The sequence below is a fragment of the Haematobia irritans genome, chromosome 3 (assembly GCF_050003625.1).
Source record: "Haematobia irritans isolate KBUSLIRL chromosome 3, ASM5000362v1, whole genome shotgun sequence".
In the NCBI taxonomy this organism is placed as follows: Eukaryota; Metazoa; Arthropoda; class Insecta; order Diptera; family Muscidae; genus Haematobia; species Haematobia irritans.
The window spans coordinates 209,264,524-209,286,238 of NC_134399.1; the positions used below are offsets into that span (position 1 = coordinate 209,264,524).

The window sequence follows — 21,715 nt, forward strand, 5'->3', positions numbered from 1 at the left end:
TGTTTGGGACATATATGTTAATATGTTAGAACATATTATGTTTGGGACATAAAATGTTTGTAAATATAATATGCTTGGATCCAAACATATTAATTTAGAAATAGCCTACAAACATATATGTGTTAAGTAGCTTGGAGCGCTATTTAACAGGGAGCGATATTGAATTAAGTTGGTGGTTGTTGCTTGTTATTACAAAATTAACATTTTATTTTTCCTTGGGCAATTGATCAGCTACTTCTTTGATCCTTACAAACTGTCCGGCAAAAGGTAAAATTAAAATAAAAAAAATCATACAATTGAATAATTTCTTCTACAATGTTTGTATTACAGAAAAAGGTGCTAAGAACTAAAATATCTCGTGGAAGTGAGAAAGATGTGGGGGAATATACAATTGGGCAGAAACAAAATTTTGAGCATTCAGGTCGAAAACCTATGTTGTTAGCACCTATATTACCTGTTTATTTTCATAATTCATTATGATTGTAAATATATAAATAAATAAATAAAATTTTGAGCACAATATTGTTTGGGAGAATTTTTTTTAAGCATATAATATTTTTGGGTGCAAAATGCTTCCAAACATATTATATGTTCACATAATAACATATTGTTTTTTGGAAGACAACATTATTGAATTTGGATGCAAAAATACAAAATGTTTGGAACTTAGACTACCCAAACATATATTGTTTAGACCAATATGCTTTCATATTGGAAGAGATCAAACATATAAATGTTTGGGCAATACCCAAAAATATATATGCTTGAAGCAAAATATGTTTGGGAGTATATGTTACAGAAGCGATTTTTTGTGAGCGTATTGGTAGATTTTGCAAATAGTTACCTCGTAAATTTTCTATTGAAATAAAATTTTGACAAAATTTTCTATAGAAATAAAATTTTGACTAACATTTTTATGGAAATAAAATTTTCTTTAGAAATAAAATTTTTACAAAATTTTATATAGAAAAAAATTTTTGAGAAAATTTCTAATAGAAATAAAATTTTGTTCGGCATAATAATCATAAACTAGGTCAACAATACTCAAAAATACGAAATAAAATTTCGACAAAATGTTATATAGAAATAAAATTTTATCAAAATTTTATCTAGAAAAAAATTTTGAGAAACTTTCTAATTAAAATAAAATTTTGTTCGGCATAATAATCATAAACTAGGTCAACAATACTGAAAAATACGAAATAAAATTTTGACAAAATGTTCTATAGAAATAAAATTTTTATAAAATTTTCTATAGAAATAAAATTGTGAAAAAATTGTTATAGAAATAAAATTTTGTTCGGTTTAATAATCAGAATAATCATAAACTAAAATTTGAAAAAAAATCTATAGAAATCAAATTTTGAAAAAATTGTCTATAAAAAAATTGATAAAATTTTCTATATAAATAAAATGTTGTTCGGCTTAATAATCATAAACAAGGTCAACAATACTCACAAATACGAAATAAAATTTTGAGTAAATTTTCTTTAGAGATAAAATTTTTACAAAATTTTATATAGAAATAAAATTGTGAACAAATTTTTATAGAAATAAAATTGTCAAAAAATTTATTTACATCAAATTTTGACAAATTTTTCTATAGAAATAAAATTTTGTTCGGTTTAATAATCAGAATAATCATAAACTAAAATTTTGAAAAAAAAAAAAATTCTATAAAAAATTGATAAAATTTTCTATATAAATAAAAGTTTGTTCGGCTTAATAATCATAAACAAGGTCAACAATACCAAAAAAAAAAAATACAAAATAAAAAAATATAGAAAGAAATTTTGAGAAAAATTTCTTTCGAAATAAAATTTTTATAGAAAATTTTGACAAAATTGTCTATAGAAATAAAGTTTTGACAAAATTTAGTTCGGCTTAATAATCAAAATAATCATAAATTTTGATAAAATTTTTGATAAAATTTTTCTATACACACAAAAAAATAATACATTTATTTTATGAATAGTGTTCAGAAAAATTTCCCAAAAACGGAATTCATAAATTATATGAAAAAAATTAATAAAATAAAAAATACAGGTTTTCATTGGCTACGAATGTATACATAATATGAATGGAGTTTTTAATATTTTAAATGAAGTATACATATTTTTCGTTATTGAAAAATATGTACTTTTCCATAATATATATTAAAAACGTCATGCAATACATGTAACTTTTTCTCTAGATTTTTCCCCTGATTCTTAATGCCTGCATAATTGGTCAAAATGTATGAACCCATTTACTAAAAACCGCATTATAGTCCAACCAGTAAACAACATAATTTTATGATATTTTATATTACTATATACAGCAATAAAAATTCTTCGAACCGCGACGGCGACTCAAACTCTACTGAAAAACTCAAACACACGTGTTGCCTTCAAAATGTTTCGTTTTTTTAGTCTCGTATTATATGCTTGTATTGTTACATATGAGAGTAACTCTATGTTGTGGTTCTCTCCCACTAAGAGAAAACCAGCATTTTTTGATATATTAAGTAAAGTTTCATTGATTTTATGAAACCGTCCATATATATTATTAAAAAATTCATAATTTCACAACAAGTCTTTACGAAACCAATATATTATGTAAGTGTACATATTTTTTATGGAAAAGTCCATAAATTTATAAAAATGTAAAAATTTATGTACAAATTCATATTTTATTTTTTTGTGTATAGAAATAAAATTTTAACAAAATTTTCTTTTTCTTTTTATGACCACTTAGTTTTAATAGATTTTTGTTTATTTTAATGGGCTGTTTTGGTCAATATATATAAATGCAAATAAAACAAGTTTATTTCATCTTTTTTCTCGACGTTTCGTCGGCTTTTTTCCGACCTTTTCCAGAGAATTTTTTATTTGAAATATAATTGTTTTACATTTGTTTCATTTATAAATTATTAAAACTGGACATCACAAACAATAATAATAACTAAATAAATAAATAAAATGTAAATATTGCAGCAAAACTTTAAATTCATATCACAGAACTATGTATGTTTACTCTTTAAATTAAATTCCATTGCAATAATTTAAAGAGTAAACATACATAGTTCTGTGATATGAATTTAAAGTTTTGCTGCAATATTTACATTTTATTTATTTATTTAGTTATTATTATTGTTTGTGATGTCCAGTTTTAATAATTTATAAATGAAACAAATGTAAAACAATTATATTTCAAATAAAAAATTCTCTGGAAAAGGTCGGAAAAAAGCCGACGAAACGTCGAGAAAAAAGATGAAATAAACTTGTTTTATTTGCATTTATATATATTGACCAAAACAGCCCATTAAAATAAACAAAAACAAAATTTCTTTAGAAATAAAATTTTGATGATTTTTTTTTTTGAAAAAAAGATTTATTTGTTTGGTAAAGTTTTCTCTCAATTTTAGTAGATTATTATTGGCTCGAGTGGCAACCGTGGTCTAAATACTCAAGACCCAGATTGGGGATTCGTTTTATATAAAGAAGCGCGCAAATAGCTTACACAGTGTAACACTAAAATTCCAAACAAACAATCACTTATCCCAGCCGAAATAACTCGATGAGAGGAGAAAAGTAATTTCAGGATTTTGCTGAATTGGTTGGCGTTCGTATTTTAAAAACCTCTATTGGCCAAATTCGATTTTGAGCCTGCAATTGCAATTTTCGCATGGTCATAGCTCGAAAATTGCTGATTTTTTTTGGCAGTTATTAGCAAAGTTATAAGCCTTGACTCGACCAATAAAAATGCTGAATAGATTAAGTCCAAAAAGTTTCATCTTCTTGCTCAAAACCCAAAAAATGTCGAAAAAATGACAACCTTTTTCACCGATTTTTTCCGTTTTTCCGGCTACAGCTCTTGAACTATTGAACATTTTACCAAACAATGAAGGGGAGAAATATAGCCTATAAAATTATGAACAACTTTCTAGTACACACCAACTTCAAACGACCACTTCAATATGTTTTTCATTCTACAATATTATGGAAATCGGACTTCCGCAGATTTTTTTTTTAATTCAATCAAGAAATTAATTTTGATCGCAAAACTAAATTAATTTTTTTAAATCATTCCAATTGCAAGAAACTCGGATAAGAACTACTGTTTTCAGAAGCCAAATCGAAAAACGACAATAAAACTAATATGTACCAAATTTCAGGCAGATATCGCTATTATTGAAGGCTGTAGCGATATGGTTATGTCGTCTTAAAATTTATTTCAAACAGAATGGTAATAGCATCATTCTGCTAGGATTTTTGTTATGGCTAAGAAATTTTTAAAGACTTCGATATTTTATAATGGAAGAAATCCACACGTAAAATTGGAAGAATATATCAATTTATGTGTTAGAAATAAGTAAGAAATGTGAAACCAATTGCCTCTAGAAGTAGTTAGTTTAATGGACTTAATGTAAAGACAATATATTTAGATCGAATTAGGTTTTTCTCTTATTATTATTTTTTAAGTGAAATATATAATTTTTTCTAACTGGCAAAAAAATAATTGGTGAAGTTCAAAATCATGAAAATGTCTCAATGCTTTCATTCTTTGAAATTGACATCTTTAGCGGATGTGAATCTCCCTATTAAATTCATGACCATTAAAATATTTATATGAAACACCCTGTTTAATAGATGGTTGTTGTCAATACTATGGCGAATTCGTTTTTCCATTCGTATGTATGGAAACACAACAATAGAAATTGTCGGCAGGCGAACAATTGCTATTACGAGAATTACGAGAAGAACATAATTACACATATATTACACTCAGAAATAAAGTTATTCGTAATGGACGTATATTTGGATGAAAACCGCCAACATATAAATGTAAATAAATCGTTTGTTTCTCATACCATTGCTCGTTAGCTAAACATATCACGTGAACGAATGTAACATATATTAAAAAATGAGATGGACTAGATCCTTTGAAGTTCCAAAAAGTGCAAGAGCTCACCGTTGTACACAAAAAAGGTAGATTGGAATGAGCCAAGTGGTTTCTTCGCTTGCACGAAAGGACTCAGTTGGCTCGAAATTTGTAGATTTTTTTGCTGTTTGTTTTCAAAATGTTCACTAGAAAAAATATCATATTTTGATGTATTCTGTAAATTACACACTATTCATATGAACACTAACTATGCCCAGAGGGAATCGTTTTGGGTGTCCCGAATCAACCTTCCATTAACGAAATGTTTCACACATTTCTCTGATAATTATCGAAATATTAAGTGTAATTTTATATAGTCAAAATATCAAAGACGATTATGATACCATCTCCTTTAATAACTTTACAGGTTCTAAGATAAAATAAAAATTTTTGATCAATAACAATTTTTTTAATTTTCTACAAAAATTGGTAGATTATTTTTTATTTGTGTGACAACCGTGTTTTTGAACAAATAGAATGATCGTGATTCCTTACCATACCTACAATTGTCCACCAAAATTTAAGCGCCGCTGATGGTAATGGTGTGGATTCCTTTCAAGGACCACTGTAACGGCCGATGCTCGCTCCCCGCTCGTATTCACCGACCGAGACGTCAAAGTAAATGTCGAATATTATTGGGAAAATGTCCTAAAGATAGTATTGAAGCTCCGAGCAGACAAACATTTCCAACAGGACTTCGCACCACCGCCAACTAAGATTGACTTAAAATAAAAAGGAGGTTCATCACTTCATTTGGCTGCCACAATTTCGGGATCTCAATCAGAGATGGTTTGTATCAAGCTTTTTTATATCCTCCACCATAGGATTATCTTTGTCATTCCGTTTGTAACACATCGAAATATTGATCTAAGACCTCATAAAGTATATATATTCTGGGTCGTGGTGAAATTCTGAGTGGATCTGAGCATGTCCGTCCGTCCGTCCGTCTGTTGAAATCACGCTAACTTCCGAACGAAACAAGCTATCGACTTGAAACTTGGCACAAGTAGTTGTTATTGATGTAGGTCGGATGGTATTGTAAATGGGCCATATCGGTCCACTTTTACGCATAGCCCCCATATAAACGGACCCCCAAATTTGGCTTGCGAGGCCTCTAAGAGAAGCAAAGTTCATCCGATCCGGCTGAAATTTAGTACATGGTGTTAGTATATGGTCTCTAACAACCGTGCAAAAATTGGTTCACATCGGTCCATAAATATATATAGCCCCCATATAAACCGATCCCCCGATTTGGTTTGTAGAGCCTCTAAGAGAAACAAATTTCATTTAATCCGGCTGAAATTTGGTACATGGTGTTAGTCTATGGTCTCTAACAACCATGCAAAAATTGGTTCACATCGGTCCATAATTATATATAGTCCCCATATAAACCGATCCCCCGATTTGGTTTGCGGAGCCTCTAAGAGAAGGAAATTTCATCCGATCCGGCTGAAATTTGGTACATGGTGTTGGTATATGGTCTCTAATAACCATGTAAAACTTGGTCCACATCGGTCCATAATTATATATAGCCCCCATATAAACCGATCCCCCGATTTGGCTTGCGGAGCCTCTAAGAGAAGCAAATTTCATCTGATCCGGCTGAAATTTGGTACATGATGTTAGTATATGGTCTCTAACAACCATGCAAAAATTGGTCCATATCGGTCCATAATTATATATAGCCGGAGCCTCTTGGAAGACCAAAATTCATCTGATTCAGTTGAAATTTGGTACGTGATGTTAATATATGGTCTCTAACAACCATGCAAAAATTGGTCCATATCGGTCCATAATTATATATAGCCACCATATAAACCGATCACCAGATTTGACCTCCGGAGCCTCTTGGAAGACCAAAATTCATCTGATTCAGTTGAAATTTGGTACGTGATGTTAATATATGACCTCAAACTCCCATGCAAAAATTGGTCGATATCGGTCCACATTATATTTATATATAGGCCCCATATAAACCGATCCCCAGATTTGACCTCCGGAGCACCTTGGAAGAGCAAAATTCTTCCCATTCGGTTGAAATTTTGTACTTGATGGTAGTATATGGTATCCAACAACCATGCAGGAATTGGCCCCTATCAGTCCATAATTATATATAGCTCCCATATAAACCAATCGCCAGATTTGACCTCCGGTGTCTTTTGGAGAAGCAAAATTCGTCCGATCTGGTTGAAATTTGGTACGTGGTGGTAGTATATGATATTTAACAATCATGCCAAAAGTGGTCCATATCAGTCCATAATCATTTATAGCCCCCATATAAACCGATCCCGAGATTTGGTTTTGGAGCTTCTTGGAGGAGCAAATTTCATCCGAGTGAGTTGAAATTTGTGGATGACAGTCTTTCGTAGAAGTCTCTACGCAATCCATGGTGGAGGGTACATAAGATTCGGCCTGGCCGAACTTACGGCCATATATACTTGTTAGGTTTGCGACTGTCGTAAAGTTGTAAACGTCGTAACCGTCATATACGCGTCGTAAATGTAGAAAAAGTAACAAACGTCGCAAACTCAAAATACTTCAGTCCTTTCAGCTAGGAAGCGAATGCTATCCAAGATGGTGGTATGTGCGAAGAAGTTTCAATTCTCAGGAATGTTTATAAAGTTATTAAGGTTTCTAACACGTTGAGAATAGAGAGTTATTTCAATTGGAGACTCCAAGCCAAAATTACTATGAAATAATTGATGTTATATTATAGACATTATTACGCAAACCAAGAATAGTTTGAAGTTGCGAATGAGAGATGTAAAACTAGTAGTTTTGAATAAATACAATATAAAGCATTTTTTGCATTCTTTTTTCGGGGAGCCTAACGAATTAAATTAAAAAATATTCACAATTTCATTAATTCAAAATTAGGTTTTTTAAGAGGTTGGCTGTCCCCGGTCTAACAAAGAAAAAAAACATTTTTTGTCAAAATTCGTTTTTATTATTCAACATAATTCCCTTCAAGAGCGATACAAGGATTATAACGACCTTCCAATTTTTTGATACCATTTTGGTAGTACTCCTTCGATTTTGCCTCAAAAACAGCCTCAGTATCGGCGATCACCATCGGCGAGCATCCTTTTGAGGTCTGAGAACAAGAAAAAGTCGCTGGGGCCAGATCTGGAGAATACGGTGGGTGGGGAAGCAATTCGAAGCCCAATTCATGAATTTTTGCCATAGTTCTCAATGACTTGTGGCACGGTGCGTTGTCTTGTTGGAACAACACTTTTTTCTTCTTCATATGGGGCCGTTTTGCCGCGATTTCGACCTTCAAACGCTCCAATAACGCCATATAATAGTCACTGTTGATGCTTTTTCCCTTCTCAAGATAATCGATAAACATTATTCCATGCGCATCCCAAGAAACAGAGGCCATTACTTTGTCAGCGGACTTTTAAGTCTTTCCACGCTTCGGAGACGGTTCACCGGTCGCTGTACACTCAGCCGACTGTCGATTGGACTCAGGAGTGTAGTGATGGAGCCATGTTTCATCCATTGTCACATATCGACGGAAAAACTCGGGTGTGTTACGAGTTAACAGCTGCAAACACCGCTCAGAATCATCAACACGTTGTTGTTTTTGGTCAAATGTGAGCTTGCGCGGCACCCATTTTGCACAGAGCTTCCGCATATCCAAATATTGATGGATGATATCACCAACACGTTCCTTTGATATCTTGATATCTTTAAGGCCTCTGCTATCTCGATCAACTTCATTTTACGGTCATTCAAAATCATATTGTGGATTTTTTTGATGTTTTCGTCGGTAACCACCTCTTTCGGGCGTCCACTGCGTTCAACGTTCTCCGTGCTCATTTCACCATGCTTGAATTTTGCATACCAATCAATTATTGTTGATTTCCCTGGGACAGAGTCCGGAAACTCATCAAGCCAAGGTTTTGCTTCCACCGTATTTTTTCCCTTCAGAAAACAGTATTTTATCAAAACACGAAATTCCTTTTTTCAATTTTTTTCACAATAACAAATGTTGTTTCACAAAAGACGCTCTATCTCACAAACTAATTGACTTACAGACGTCAATATGCATTTAATACTAGCGACGCCATCTATGCGTCAGACCGGGGACTTATCAGCCAACCTGTTACATTAGTTTTACGACGTTTTCGACATACGTATTATACCTTCGTAAACGTATGTCGCAACCTGATCTCAGGCCAACTCTGATCTTAATCCGCTAGACTTTTGCGCCTGCGACAATTTGCAGTGTGAGATTGACACTAAAAATACTAAAGTGTTGCTCATCTCATGGGAGGCTTCGTCGGGAATGGGCTGAACACGTTCGTGCACTATGCGAAAGAGTTCAGCCGTAATTGGCGGCGGACAATTATCCATTATAAAAGCAACTTGAAGTTATCCGAGTGATAACGAAATTAGTTGTACAACCAATCTTACAATCAAGTTCACCAATGTGGTATCACAATGGACTGAATAGTCTAAGTGACCCTGAAACATCGGGCTGCCACCTAAACTAACCTAACCTACAATCAACTTTACATTCCATTCAAATTTTCTGGGCTAAATTTTTGCAAAATTATTATAGCAACTTGATTCTAATTGATTGTGGGTGGAAAGTTAAAATGTTTGGCATAAAATATAGCAATTATTAATATATGTTTCTGATTTCAATCTATATTCGTCGTATCGGGCGGCGCGACTCCTATAAAATGTTCGGTATATCATTAGGATTAAGGGTATTCCGTTATCAAATCAATTATATGACTTCGCCTGAAAGTATGCTTAAGTTTTCAAAGTTCATGGGTGCAATTCTGTAAATGGTGGTTATTTTTCAAATAACGATTAAATCGAAAAGCTTTATTTATCAGACTACCTCCGTATTAAATATGTACTACTTTTTTAACTGTAGTATTAAAAAAAAATGATTTCAATATGGAATAGAAGAAAAATGACATTTGTAGAGAAATGAAAGTTTTCATTGGTCTCTAAAGGAACATGAAAAGTAACCACCAAAATAAATCGTGTATCACAGTAATGGCTTCAAATGGTAAGTAAAGATCAAATGGCTTTTCAATTGGGAGATAAATTTTCAATTTTGTTTAATCGTTTTTGTTGTAGAATTCCCGAAAAAACGTGAATATGCCATAGTTACAGCTCTGAACCTCATAAAAAATATCTGGGATAAATTGAAAATATCATTGGTATTACCCAAGATATTTGAAAATCCCAAATTGTTACACAAATATCTAAAAGGCACCACATATGAAGAAGACTGTTTAAAAATGATTATGGACTTTCGACATAAAATGGTACGCATCTAAATGGATATTAACTAAACTTCAATAAAATATAGATCATTACAGGAAAGAGAACCTTTGTCATCATCATTACGACTTAATTATGATCTAGTTGGAATTATAGATTATTTTCATGCAAATCAAGAAATTCTTGAAGTTTTACCCGATTGGTTTGGTGATATCGATAGTGATGAGAAAACTATAATGAATTCTTTTCAAAGACTTCTCGAATTAGCCGAAGATAGATTTAATCGTTTAGGATTAAAACATTTGATTGAAGAAAAACATTTACATGATATCTATTTGGCAAATGAACAAATAAAAGAGGATTTAAACGGTATGTATTTCGATGTCCTTATTCCAGAGTACGCTAAGTCGACTTAGCGTACTCTGTTGCTTTTTATTCGGATTAGGTTTTTTTCCCGGGAACGGGATCCCGAGAATTCCCGGGAAATTGCTATTTTTTCGCTCCCGCATTCCCGGGAATGAAGTGCGGGAATTCCGGGGGAAATTTTCTTTACAATATTTTATGTATAATAGAGGGTTTTATATGGCAAATGACAGTTGAAATCTAGTTAAAGTGGATTTTGGAAGTGTAATATGAATAACTATGGTACCAAGTCGTAGTAGTTGCCTTGAGGAGCATACATAGTCGTGGGTTCCAATCCAGAATCCAACGGGCTCCCAATTGTTAAAAAGAAGTTTGCACTTCCTAATTTAATTTCAAATTTATACCTTATACACATTAGGCTTGAAATCTATTAAAATTGGGGTTTAAAGCCCTTATTTATAGGGCATACGACAATTGAAATCTAGTTAAAGTGGATTTTGAAAGTGTAATGTGAATGTCATATTACATGGTAGTGTTTCCCTTTTGGGAATATTGACTGAATATGTTCATTTATTGACCCCGTTGAACGATGGTGAAATCGAAATAAGTTTCTTTCATTTTCAAACTGGTGTTTAGTGTTACAAAAAATCCCACTATATAAATAGTGTTCTTCCGAAAACTATACCGAAAGAGACTGCCTTAACCATTGTCAAAATGTTTTGTATTACAAAATATTTCGTATTTTAGTATGATTTATGGCTGATGTAAGAGAACAACATAATATATATTATTATTATTATTATTATTACTACCTTATAACCGTAGCTTTAGCCTATTTCTAATTTATTAAAATGTCTAAATGTATTCCACATCAAAGTAGGTTTCCCTTTGACCGGGATCCCGGGAAATTCGAAAAAAATTCCCGCTTTCCCGGGAATGCAAAAAGTCCGGGAAAAAGAAACCCCTAATTCGGATTGATGTGAATTGCACCCTGGCAAAAGTTCGAATTTATTAGACACTTCTATCAAAAGTTATGGTTAATATTGTACGTAGCCTGTGACTAGAGTTTTAAAAATTTCCAATCCAAAAAGGGCAAATAGCTTTGTTCGGTCTAAAGTGGTCATTTTTAGCCATGTTCTATTATCACTATTTTGAATTCGTACATACTAAAAAAACTACAATAAACATGATTTTAAAACCGAAAAAAGTGAAATTATGTATTATACGGTTTTTGAGAAATTCCAAAAACAAAACTTTGAACTTGTTTCCCGTAAAATTCACTTTTTAGACTTAGCGTACTTTGGATTGGAGACATCGATAAGAATTAATTTTTTCATTTTTCGAAAGCCATTGCTAATTATCTATTTTTTTTTTTTATAGATTTGAGCCGACAAATACAACATCGCAAAATCCACGATCAATGGAAATTTGCAATACACACAGGACTCATAATATCCTTGGAGAATAGGCTAGCAGACTTTCAATTGGAAAATGAGACCCGTATTAAAGATGGAATGTACGTATAAATTGATATTTTTTAATTTGATTAATTTGAAATGTAAGAGTCTCTTTGCCACGTTTATGATTGACACCCAAAACATTAACCTCATAATAAGTCGCACTCTGACGTCAAGTTCGATGACAATGATTTACTGTCATGGGCACGGTTACCACAGTTGGTAGAATTCTACCAAAAAAATTTCTATAGAAATAAAATTAAAAAAAATCTATAGAAATGAAAATTTGATAAAATTTTCTAAAAAATAAAATTTTGGCAAAATTTTCTATGGAAATAAAATGTTGACAAAACTTTCCATATAAAAAAGAATTGAGAAAATTTTCTTTAGAAATCAAAATTGTGTATAGAAATAAAATTTTGAAAAATTTATATAAATAAAATTTTGACAAAACTTTCTAGAGATATACAATTTTTAAAAATTGTTGACAAAACTTTCCATATAAAAAAGAATTGAGAAAATTTTCTTTAGAAATCAAAATTTTGTATAGAAATAAAATTTTGAAAAATTTATATAAATAAAATTTTGACAAAACTTTCTAGAGATATACAATTTTTAAAAATTTTTCTATAGAAATACAATTTTGAGAAAATTTTCTGTAGAAACATTTTGAGAAAACTTTCTATAGAAATAAAATATTCGTTTTGTTTTGTAATTGTTGGTTTTTTATACCCTCCACCATAGGATGGGGGTATATTAACTTTGTCATTCCGTTTGTAACACATCGAAATATTGCTCTAAGACCCCATAAAGTATATATATTCTTGGTCGTGGTGAAATTCTGAGGCGATCTGAGCATGTCCTTCCCTCCGTCCGTCCGTCTGTTGAAATCACGCAAACTACCGAACGAAACAAGCTATCGACTTGAAACTTGGCACAAGTAGTTGTTATTGATGTAGGTCGGATGGTATTGGTTGGATGGTCCACTTTTACGTATAGCCCCCATATAAACGGACCCCCAAATTTGGCTTGCAGACCCTCTAAGAGAAGCAAATTTCATCCGATCCGGCTGAAATTTGGTACATGGTGTTTGTATATGGTCTCTAACAACCGTGCAAAAATTGGTCCACATCGGTCCATAATTATATATAGCCCCCATATAAACCGGTCCTCCGATTTGGCTTTCTGAGCTTCTAAGAGAAGCAAATTTCATCCGATCCGGCTGAAATTTGGTACATGGTGTTAGTATATGGTCTTTAACAATCATGCAAAAATTGGTCCACATCGGTCCATAATTATATATAGCCCCCATATAAACCGATGCCCAGATGAGGCTTGCGGAGCCTCTAAGAGAAGAAAATTTCATCCGATCCGGCTGAAATTTGGTACATGGTGTTAGTATATGGTTTCTAACATCTATGCAAAACTTGGTCCACATCGGTCAATAATTATATATAGCCCCTATATAAACCGATCCCCCGATTTGGCTGCGGAGCCTTTAAGAGAAGCAAATGTCATCCGATCAGCCTGAAATTTCGTACAGGTTTTAGTATATGGTCTCTAATAACTATGCAAAAATTGGTCCACATCGGTCCATAATTATGTATAGCCCCCATATAATCCGATCCCCAGATTTGACCTCCGGAGCCTCTTGGAAGACCAAAATTCATCTGATTCAGTTCAAATTTGGTATGTGGTAGTAATATATGGCCTCAAACACCCATGCAAAAGTTGGTCGAAATCGGTCCATAATTATATACAGCCCCCATATAAACCCATCCCTAGATTTGACCTCCGGAGCCCCTTGGAAGAGCAAAATTCATCCGATTCGGTTGAAATTTGGTACGTGATGTTAGTATATGGTATCCAACAACCATGCAGGAATTGGTTCATATCAGTCCATAATTATATATAGCCCCAATATAAACCCATCCCCAGATTTGACCTCCAGTGGATAAGCAAAATTCATCCGATCTGATTGAAATTTAGTACGTGGTGTTAGTATATGGTCTCTAATAACCATGCAGGTATTGGAGATTTGGTTTTGGAGCCTCTTGGAGGAGCAAATTTCATCCGAGTCAGTTGAAATTTGGTACATTGTGCTAGTATATGGCCGTTAACAACCTTGCCTAACTAGGTCCATATCGGTCTATAGTTATATATAGCCCTCAGATAAATCGATCCCCAATCACACAAAATTTGGTCCATATCAAGTTCATAATTGTAGCCCCCATATAAGCGACCCCCATATTTCAATTCTGACTCTCCACGTACCGCGCAAAAGTCCATATCGATTCGTAATTATTTGTAGACTTACCTATACATAACTTTTTTGTCTAATATATGTTATACCACGTATGGATTAACTCACAATTTAGAAAACGATGTTAAGAAGTGTTAAGATACCTTGCCATCGGTAAGTATTACCATAAGAACCATGCCAAAAGTGGTCCATATCAGTCCATAATCATATTGACTAACTCACAATTTAAAAAACGATGTTAAGAAGTTTTTAGATACCACAACCCAAGTAATTCGGTTGTGGATGACAGTCTTTCGCAGAAGTTTCTACGCAATCCATGGTGGAGGGTAAGATAAGATTCGGCCTGGCCGAACTTACGGCCGTATATACTTGTTTTTCTTTAATCATTGTTGTCGTTTTTGATTTCAGCCTAAAACCATGCATTGACTAAACTACAAGTGTAGCTTAACCAACAGAGGAAAATAATGTTTGTCAAATTTATTTGGGCAAAGCGCTATAGACGGCAAGATGGTTGGATGGACGCACGTTTCGAATTTACCACATTCCTCATCAGCATCCTCTACTTGCAGCAAAACTATCAACCAATTATAAAAATAAATTCAGGCAGTTCACTAAACCCAAAAGTTAACCACACTTGAACCTTCCGAAAAAAAGGTTTTATATGATATGCCGAAATAAATTCGTACAAACATATCTCTTTTCCTTTGCCACCGTCAAATCATCGATTTGAGTGCAATTGGCTGGGTTTATTTTGAGCGTGGTTCCTCTTTTTCTCATTCGTTTTGTTAGTTATTGTTGGTTTTTTGTTATTGTCTATGGAGATAAAATTTTGAGAAAATATTCTATAGAAATAAAATTAAAAAAAAAATTATAGAAATAAAAATTTGATAAAATTTTCTAAAGAAATAACATTTTAACAAAATTTTCTATAGAACAAAAATTTTTATAAAATTTTCTATAGAACAAAAATTTTTATAAAATTTTCTATAGAACAAAAATTTTTATAAAATTTTCTATAAAGATATAAAGATAAAATTTTAAGAAAATTTTATTTAGCAATCAAAATTTTCTTAGAAATACAATTTTGACACAACTTTCTATAGAAATAAAACTTTAAGAAAATTTTCTTTATAATTCAAAATTTTGTGTAGAAGTAACATTTTGAGAAAATTTTATATAACAATAAAATGTTGACAACATTTGCTGTAGAAATAACATTTTGAGAAAATTTTCTATAAAAATAAAATTTTGACAAAATATTCTATAGAAATACAAATTTTATAAAATTTTCTAAAAAATAAAATTTTGACAAAGTTTTCTAAAAAATAAAATTTTGACCAAATTTTGAGAAAATTTTCTTTAGAAATCAAAATTGTGTATAGAAATATAATTTTGCAAAATTTATATAATTAAAATTTTGACAAAACTTTCTAGAGATATACAATTTTTAAACATTTTTCTATAGAAATAAAATTTTGAGAAAATTTTCTATAGAAATTCAATTTTGAGAAAATTTTCTGTAGAAACATTTTTTGAAAACTTTCTATAGAAATAAAATATTAAGAAAATTTTCTATAGAAATAAAAATTTGATAAAATTTTCTATAGAAATGAAATTTAAAAAAAAATCTATAGAAATAAAAATTTGGTGTAATTTTCTAAAAAATAAAATCTTGACAAAATTTTCTATAGAAATAAAATTATTGACAAAACTTTCCATAGAAAAACAATTTTAAGAAATTTTTCTTTAGAAATCAAAATTGTGTATAGGAATAAAATTTTGAAAAATTTATTTAAATAAAATTTTGACAAACTTTCTATAGAAGCTTAAGTTAGGTTAGGTTATGTGGCAGCCAGATGTATCAGGCTCACTTATGGCGATTTCGATTGGGAAAAAAGGTGCAACATTCTCGAAATTGATTGCCACATATGAAGGACACTGTCATAAATTTTGGTTCATGTGTCCCTCAAAATGTTATGAATTAATAATAACTTTGGAATGACACTACCAATGAGGGAAAATACAATGAGGGAAAAAGTAGTGTAACACCAAGGCAACATATTTTTTGCGAAACGAAAACGCCCTTAGACTATTCAGTCCATTGTGATACCACAGTGGTGAACTTCTCTCTTATCACTGAGTGCTGCCCGATTCCATGTTAAGCTCAATGACAAGGGAACTCCTTTTTATAGCCGAGTCCGAACGGCGTTCCACATTCCAGTGAAACCACTTAGAGAAGCTTTGAAACCCTCAGAAATGTCACCAGCATTACTGGGGTGAGATAATCCACCGCTGAAAAACTTTTTGGTGTTCGGTCGTATGCAAGGCGGGCATGCTAACCATTGCACCACGGTGGCTCCCAACTTTTTATAGAAATAAAATTTTGAGAAAATTTTCTATTGAAATACAATTTTCAGAAAATTGTCTATAGAAATACAATTTTGAGAAAATTTTCTGTAGAAACATTTTGAGAAAACTTTCTATAGAAATAAAATATTAAGAAAACTTTCTAAAGAAATAAAAATTTGATAAAAGTTTCTATAGAAATAAAATTTGGATAAACTTTTCTATAAAATTAAATTTGGACAAATATTTCTATAGAAATAAAATTTGAAAAAAATCTTCTATAGAAATAAAATTTCGACAACATTTTCCATAGGAATATAATTTTGAGAAAATATTCTATGGATATAAAATTTTGAGAAATAAATTTAAATAAAATTAAAAAAAAAATCTATAGAAATAAAAATTTGATAAAATTTTCTAAAGAAATAAAATTTTGACAAAATTTTTTATAGAACTAAAATTTTGATAAAATTTTAAGAAAATTTTATTTAGAAATCAAAATTTTCTATAGAAATAAAATTTTGACAAAACTTTCTTTAGAAATAAAACTCTAAGAACACTTTCTTTAGAAATCAAAATTTTGTGTAGAAATAAAATTTTGAGAAAAATTTCTATAAAAATAAAATGTCGACAATATTTTCTGTAGAAATAACATTTTGAGACAACTCTATAGAAATAAAGTATTGAGAACATTTTCTGCTTATGTGAAATATTGACAAAATTTTTTATTGAAATAAAAATTTGATCAAGTTTTCTATAGAAATAAAATTTTTAAAAAATTTTTTGTAGAAATAAAATTTTGACAAAATTTTCTATAAAAATAAAATTTTGTAAACTTTATAAATTTTGAAAACTTGGTCCCATTTTTCTCACTTTTAGACATTTTGCATTTACTAAAAGCAAACTTCTTTGTGTGTAAATATAATATGGTTATTTTTTCATTTTTCAGTTCCCAATCATATCGTGAGATTCGCAGGTTAAACGTCAAATATGATACAATACAGAAAGAATTAGAAGACCACCTCAAAATTGTTCAAAATAACTACGATCAAGAAGTGTTAAAAAATTTGAAGAAAGAGAAAAAACTTAGGGATGAAAAGTAAGTTTAGAGAAATAAAGGTTATTAAAAAATGTTGAACAAAATTAATTAAATTAATTTAACAATATCCCAGCAAAAAAAGCGTCGCCAAAAAAGTAATGAAAATGTTCTTTTTGGATCCGGAAGTGGTGCAAAATTGACGCAGAAGGGATGAATTTAACATGGGCTTGTCATAGGACAGAAGTCCTCCATTTCAACAGTGTTGCACTGAATTTGCATCACTTCTTTAGGTGTGATCCGAATTCCATGCTTTGGATGTAAATTAAAAAAAAATTCTGTGATATTTTGTCAAATAAATAATGTTTATATTTTTTTATAATTTTTAATGGATTCTAACGCTTGTCGAAAACGTTTGACCTCAAATATTTTCAAAAATTCACAATTTTTTCAGATTGGATTTAGATTTTTTTGACAAAATTTAAATGATTTGTACATTTTATGAATTCTTACTCTGTTTTTAACCTATTTGAAACAAAAAAAGTTAAAATTAACCATTAAAAGTATGAAAAATCCAATTATAAAAAATGTAATAAAAAGAACTTCCTGGCTAGTTAAAATAAAGAACATCATTGGGAGTACATCTTCTTGAAGTGATTTTAAAGTTGTGCCTTTGGAAGAACTTCCAATTTTTTTTGCTGGGATATTATACATTTCATAGTTCTTGCACCCAAACAATGTGAATCCACCTTGAAAGAAAATTTAGGTTTATTTCGTAATATTTAAAATTTATTGAAATATAATGCAAATAAGTTAGTATTTTTTATAAATAAAGAACATTTATTTCTGTTGTTTAAGAAAATTTATATTTTGAAGGAAAACATTGCCTTATAAAAAGTAGATTTCAAGTCTCGAAAATGTGGATTTTGTGTAATGTTTAGAGCCTATAATATTCAGGTACTAAATTTAAATTTTCACATTTTACAAAAAAATATAAATTAATTAGTGAGAATTTCGATTTTAGTAAAATTGTGTACTTCATTCACAAAAAAATCACATTTTTAGTTCATGTTATTATAATTAAAAATAATTAAAATAAGGGAACGTGAGAAAATACTTTTAGGAAAATTTAATTAATGTCAACCAATATACATGAACTAAAATAAAGTAAAATTTTAGTTCATGGATATCCTTAACTTTTTTCTGAGGGTGCAAAAATAATTGAGAAAGGTGTGAATTCCATTTGCTTCCAGAGCGTAAAGTTTTGAAATTGAATTGAGTTCAAATAATTGCAAGATATTGATTTTTTTTGTGCAATCTTTGTTTTTTTTTTAGAAATAAATACCAATATCAATTACAAGCTCTTATCCAGAAGTATGATCAAACAATGGTCGAAAAATATAAAGAAGAAATGCAAGCCAATGACTATTGCGAAAAACTTCAAAATGAATTCGAAGATTTTATGATTGAGTATAATCGTGAATATGCTCTCTATGATGAGCTTGTTCTACAAAAGCAAAAATTTTATAGAGAACAACATGAAGCCAAAATTCGTATGTTTAGGGAAAATGTTGCCGCTCGCCGTTTACAAAAATGGTGGAAGAAATCTCACAAAAAATCTAAAGAAAAACTAAAGAAAATTAAACCTATTAATTTAAAAAAAACAAAATTTCAATGAAAAAATATCCAAAAAGCAAACAACGACATCAAGTGAAGGAAAAAATAGATAGGAATTATAATTTCCATAGATATATATTTTGTATATTTTTTTTGTTTAATGCATATATTTTCGTTTCTTTAATAAATGATGTTTTAAAAAATTTTACAGGTTTTGTTTATAAAACATGACTTTTATAAAAAAAAATTAATATTACATGTACTTAAAACACAAATGAATTAAAACAAGTATATACGGTCAAGAGTTCAGCCGAATCTTAAATACCCACCACCAAGGAACAATATTTTCCTTTGAAAACATCTCCTCGTAATGGATTGCCGCATATACACGCAAAGAAAAAAAACGTTTGGAAAACGTGTACCGAAAACGTTTTTCTTTTGTTAGAGTTTTTTGAATTGCTTCGAAAATTTTAAACTTTTATCACCAAAAAAATTCGTTTGTTACAAAATTTTTATTTTTTCAATAAAAAAAGTTATTTTTGAAATAACAACACAGTCCATTTCGTTTATATCAAACACTGTTCTTTTCTGACTTTAGGTCTTTAATAAGACACATTTTACAGTTCAAAATTTAATATACTACAATGTAATGTTGAACATTTTTTCGGAATCTTCCGAATATATCTGGAATATATGTAAAAAAAAAAACAAAAGCAAAAAAAAAACTTTGGCCGAAGCAGGGATCGAACCCACGACCCTTGGCATGAGAGTCGGACGTAGCTACCACTGCTCCACGGTGCCAAACTAAATGTTTGTTTCTGTTAAATAAACTTTGTTTATTCGGTTCGTGGGCGCCGCAAGCTATGCTATATAAATATAACTTATATGGATATTTATCTATTGATGACCATAACAGGTACATAGCTCAGTGGTTAGTGTGTTGGCTTACAATGTGCATGGTCCGCGGTTCGATTCTCCGTCCAGGCGAAAGGTAAAAACAATTTTAAAAATTTATAAAATCGTATAATTTCTTCTACATTGTTGGTATTACAGGAAAAGGTGTTAAGAACTAAAAATCCTCGTGGATGTGAGAAAGATGTGAGGGACAATACAATTAGCAAGAAAATAATGTTTTTTTGAGCTAGTCTTTATGAAATTGTTTTTACATCCTGGAAAAGAATAAACGTTTATCACAAAAAGTATATACTTTTCTTCCAAATACACTTCCTTACAGCGAAAAGCAAATGAGAAACGAACTTTGTTTGTCTAAAATTTCGTTTGGGAGGAAAGAATTATTTTTTTGCGTGTAGTACATATAGAACAGCTCGTCTTTAGCTGCTGATAATGGTGCAAATTCCCTTGATATCGGACCTGTGTAAATTGAGACTTTGTTACGGGCATTTGAGGCCATACAAGACAATTGGTTCAAATGCTACGGTTTCCGTCGTTAAATGTGGAATTTGTAATATCAGGTTACGAATCACCTTACATACTATATACCACATTTAGCACAGCCGCTTACGACTACAATACCACTGGATTTAATTTAAGGCAAATCGATTGAAAATTACGGCTTCTATGCCCTCAAGAAATGAAAGGGTGAGGTCGGTCTATATGGAGACTATACCAACATATGGACCGATGTATATCAAATTTGGCACAATTCTTTAAGGACCAAGAAATTCATGAAAATCGGATAAAAGTAGCGTCGTCTATAGGCTCAACAATTCAGTTCTGAAGATCGGTCATAATGGGGCTATACCAAAACATGATACATATACACGATATATTTAACACACCTATTTGTGGGCCTATAATTCTATTAGATTTCTGGCAAATCTGATAAACATTGCACTATCTAGAAGCCCAAGAAGCCAAATCTGCAGATCGGTTTATATATAGCAAAACATGAACCGATACACACCATATTAGACACCAGCCACCGTGGTGTAATGGCTAGTATGCCTGCTTTTCATACACAGGGTTGTGGGTTCAAACTCAGTTTCGACCAAAGACCAAAAAAATTTTCAGCTATGGATTATCCCCTCTCAGTAATGGTGATGACATTTCTGAGTGCTTCAAAGCTTCTCTACGAGAAGCTTAGTTTCACCGCAATGTGGATCGCCGTTTGGCTATGAAAAGGAGGTCCCTTTTCATTGAGTTAAAACATAGAATCTGGCAGCACTCAGTGATAAAAGAGAACTTCACCACTGTGGTATCACAATGGACTGAATAGTCTAAGTGAGCCTGAAATATCGGTCTGCCACTATACCTAACCTAACGTATATTTTCAATTTCAGACAAATCTGATAAAAACTGCGGTTTATATGGGGACTATATCAAAACCTGAACCGAAATAGCACACCTTCGAACTTGGCCTGCGTGTAGACACAAAACGAATCTGTGCGAAATTTCAGGAAGATAGCAGCATTATTGAAGTATGTAGCGTGTTTAAGACGGAAG

At 31.1% G+C, this 21,715-nt stretch overlaps 1 protein-coding gene across 2 annotated transcripts; it reads left to right on the plus strand.

The window, feature by feature from the left end:
* Positions 1–9,848: 9,848 nt before the first annotated feature.
* LOC142229617 (uncharacterized) lies at positions 9,849–19,422 on the plus strand. Of its 2 annotated transcripts, none has more exons than XM_075300193.1 (6): positions 9,849–9,952; positions 10,024–10,214; positions 10,269–10,539; positions 11,914–12,049; positions 17,549–17,698; positions 18,971–19,422. In XM_075300193.1, exons 1-6 carry the CDS (start codon positions 9,901–9,903, stop codon positions 19,311–19,313), a joined length of 1,143 nt encoding a protein of 380 aa, XP_075156308.1. In that variant the 5' UTR covers positions 9,849–9,900; the 3' UTR covers positions 19,314–19,422. The 2 variants fall into 2 exon arrangements, with proteins under 2 accessions (XP_075156308.1, XP_075156309.1); XM_075300194.1 differs by lacking the exon at positions 18,971–19,422 and adding an exon at positions 18,357–18,499.
* The last annotated feature ends 2,293 nt before the right edge of the window (positions 19,423–21,715 follow it).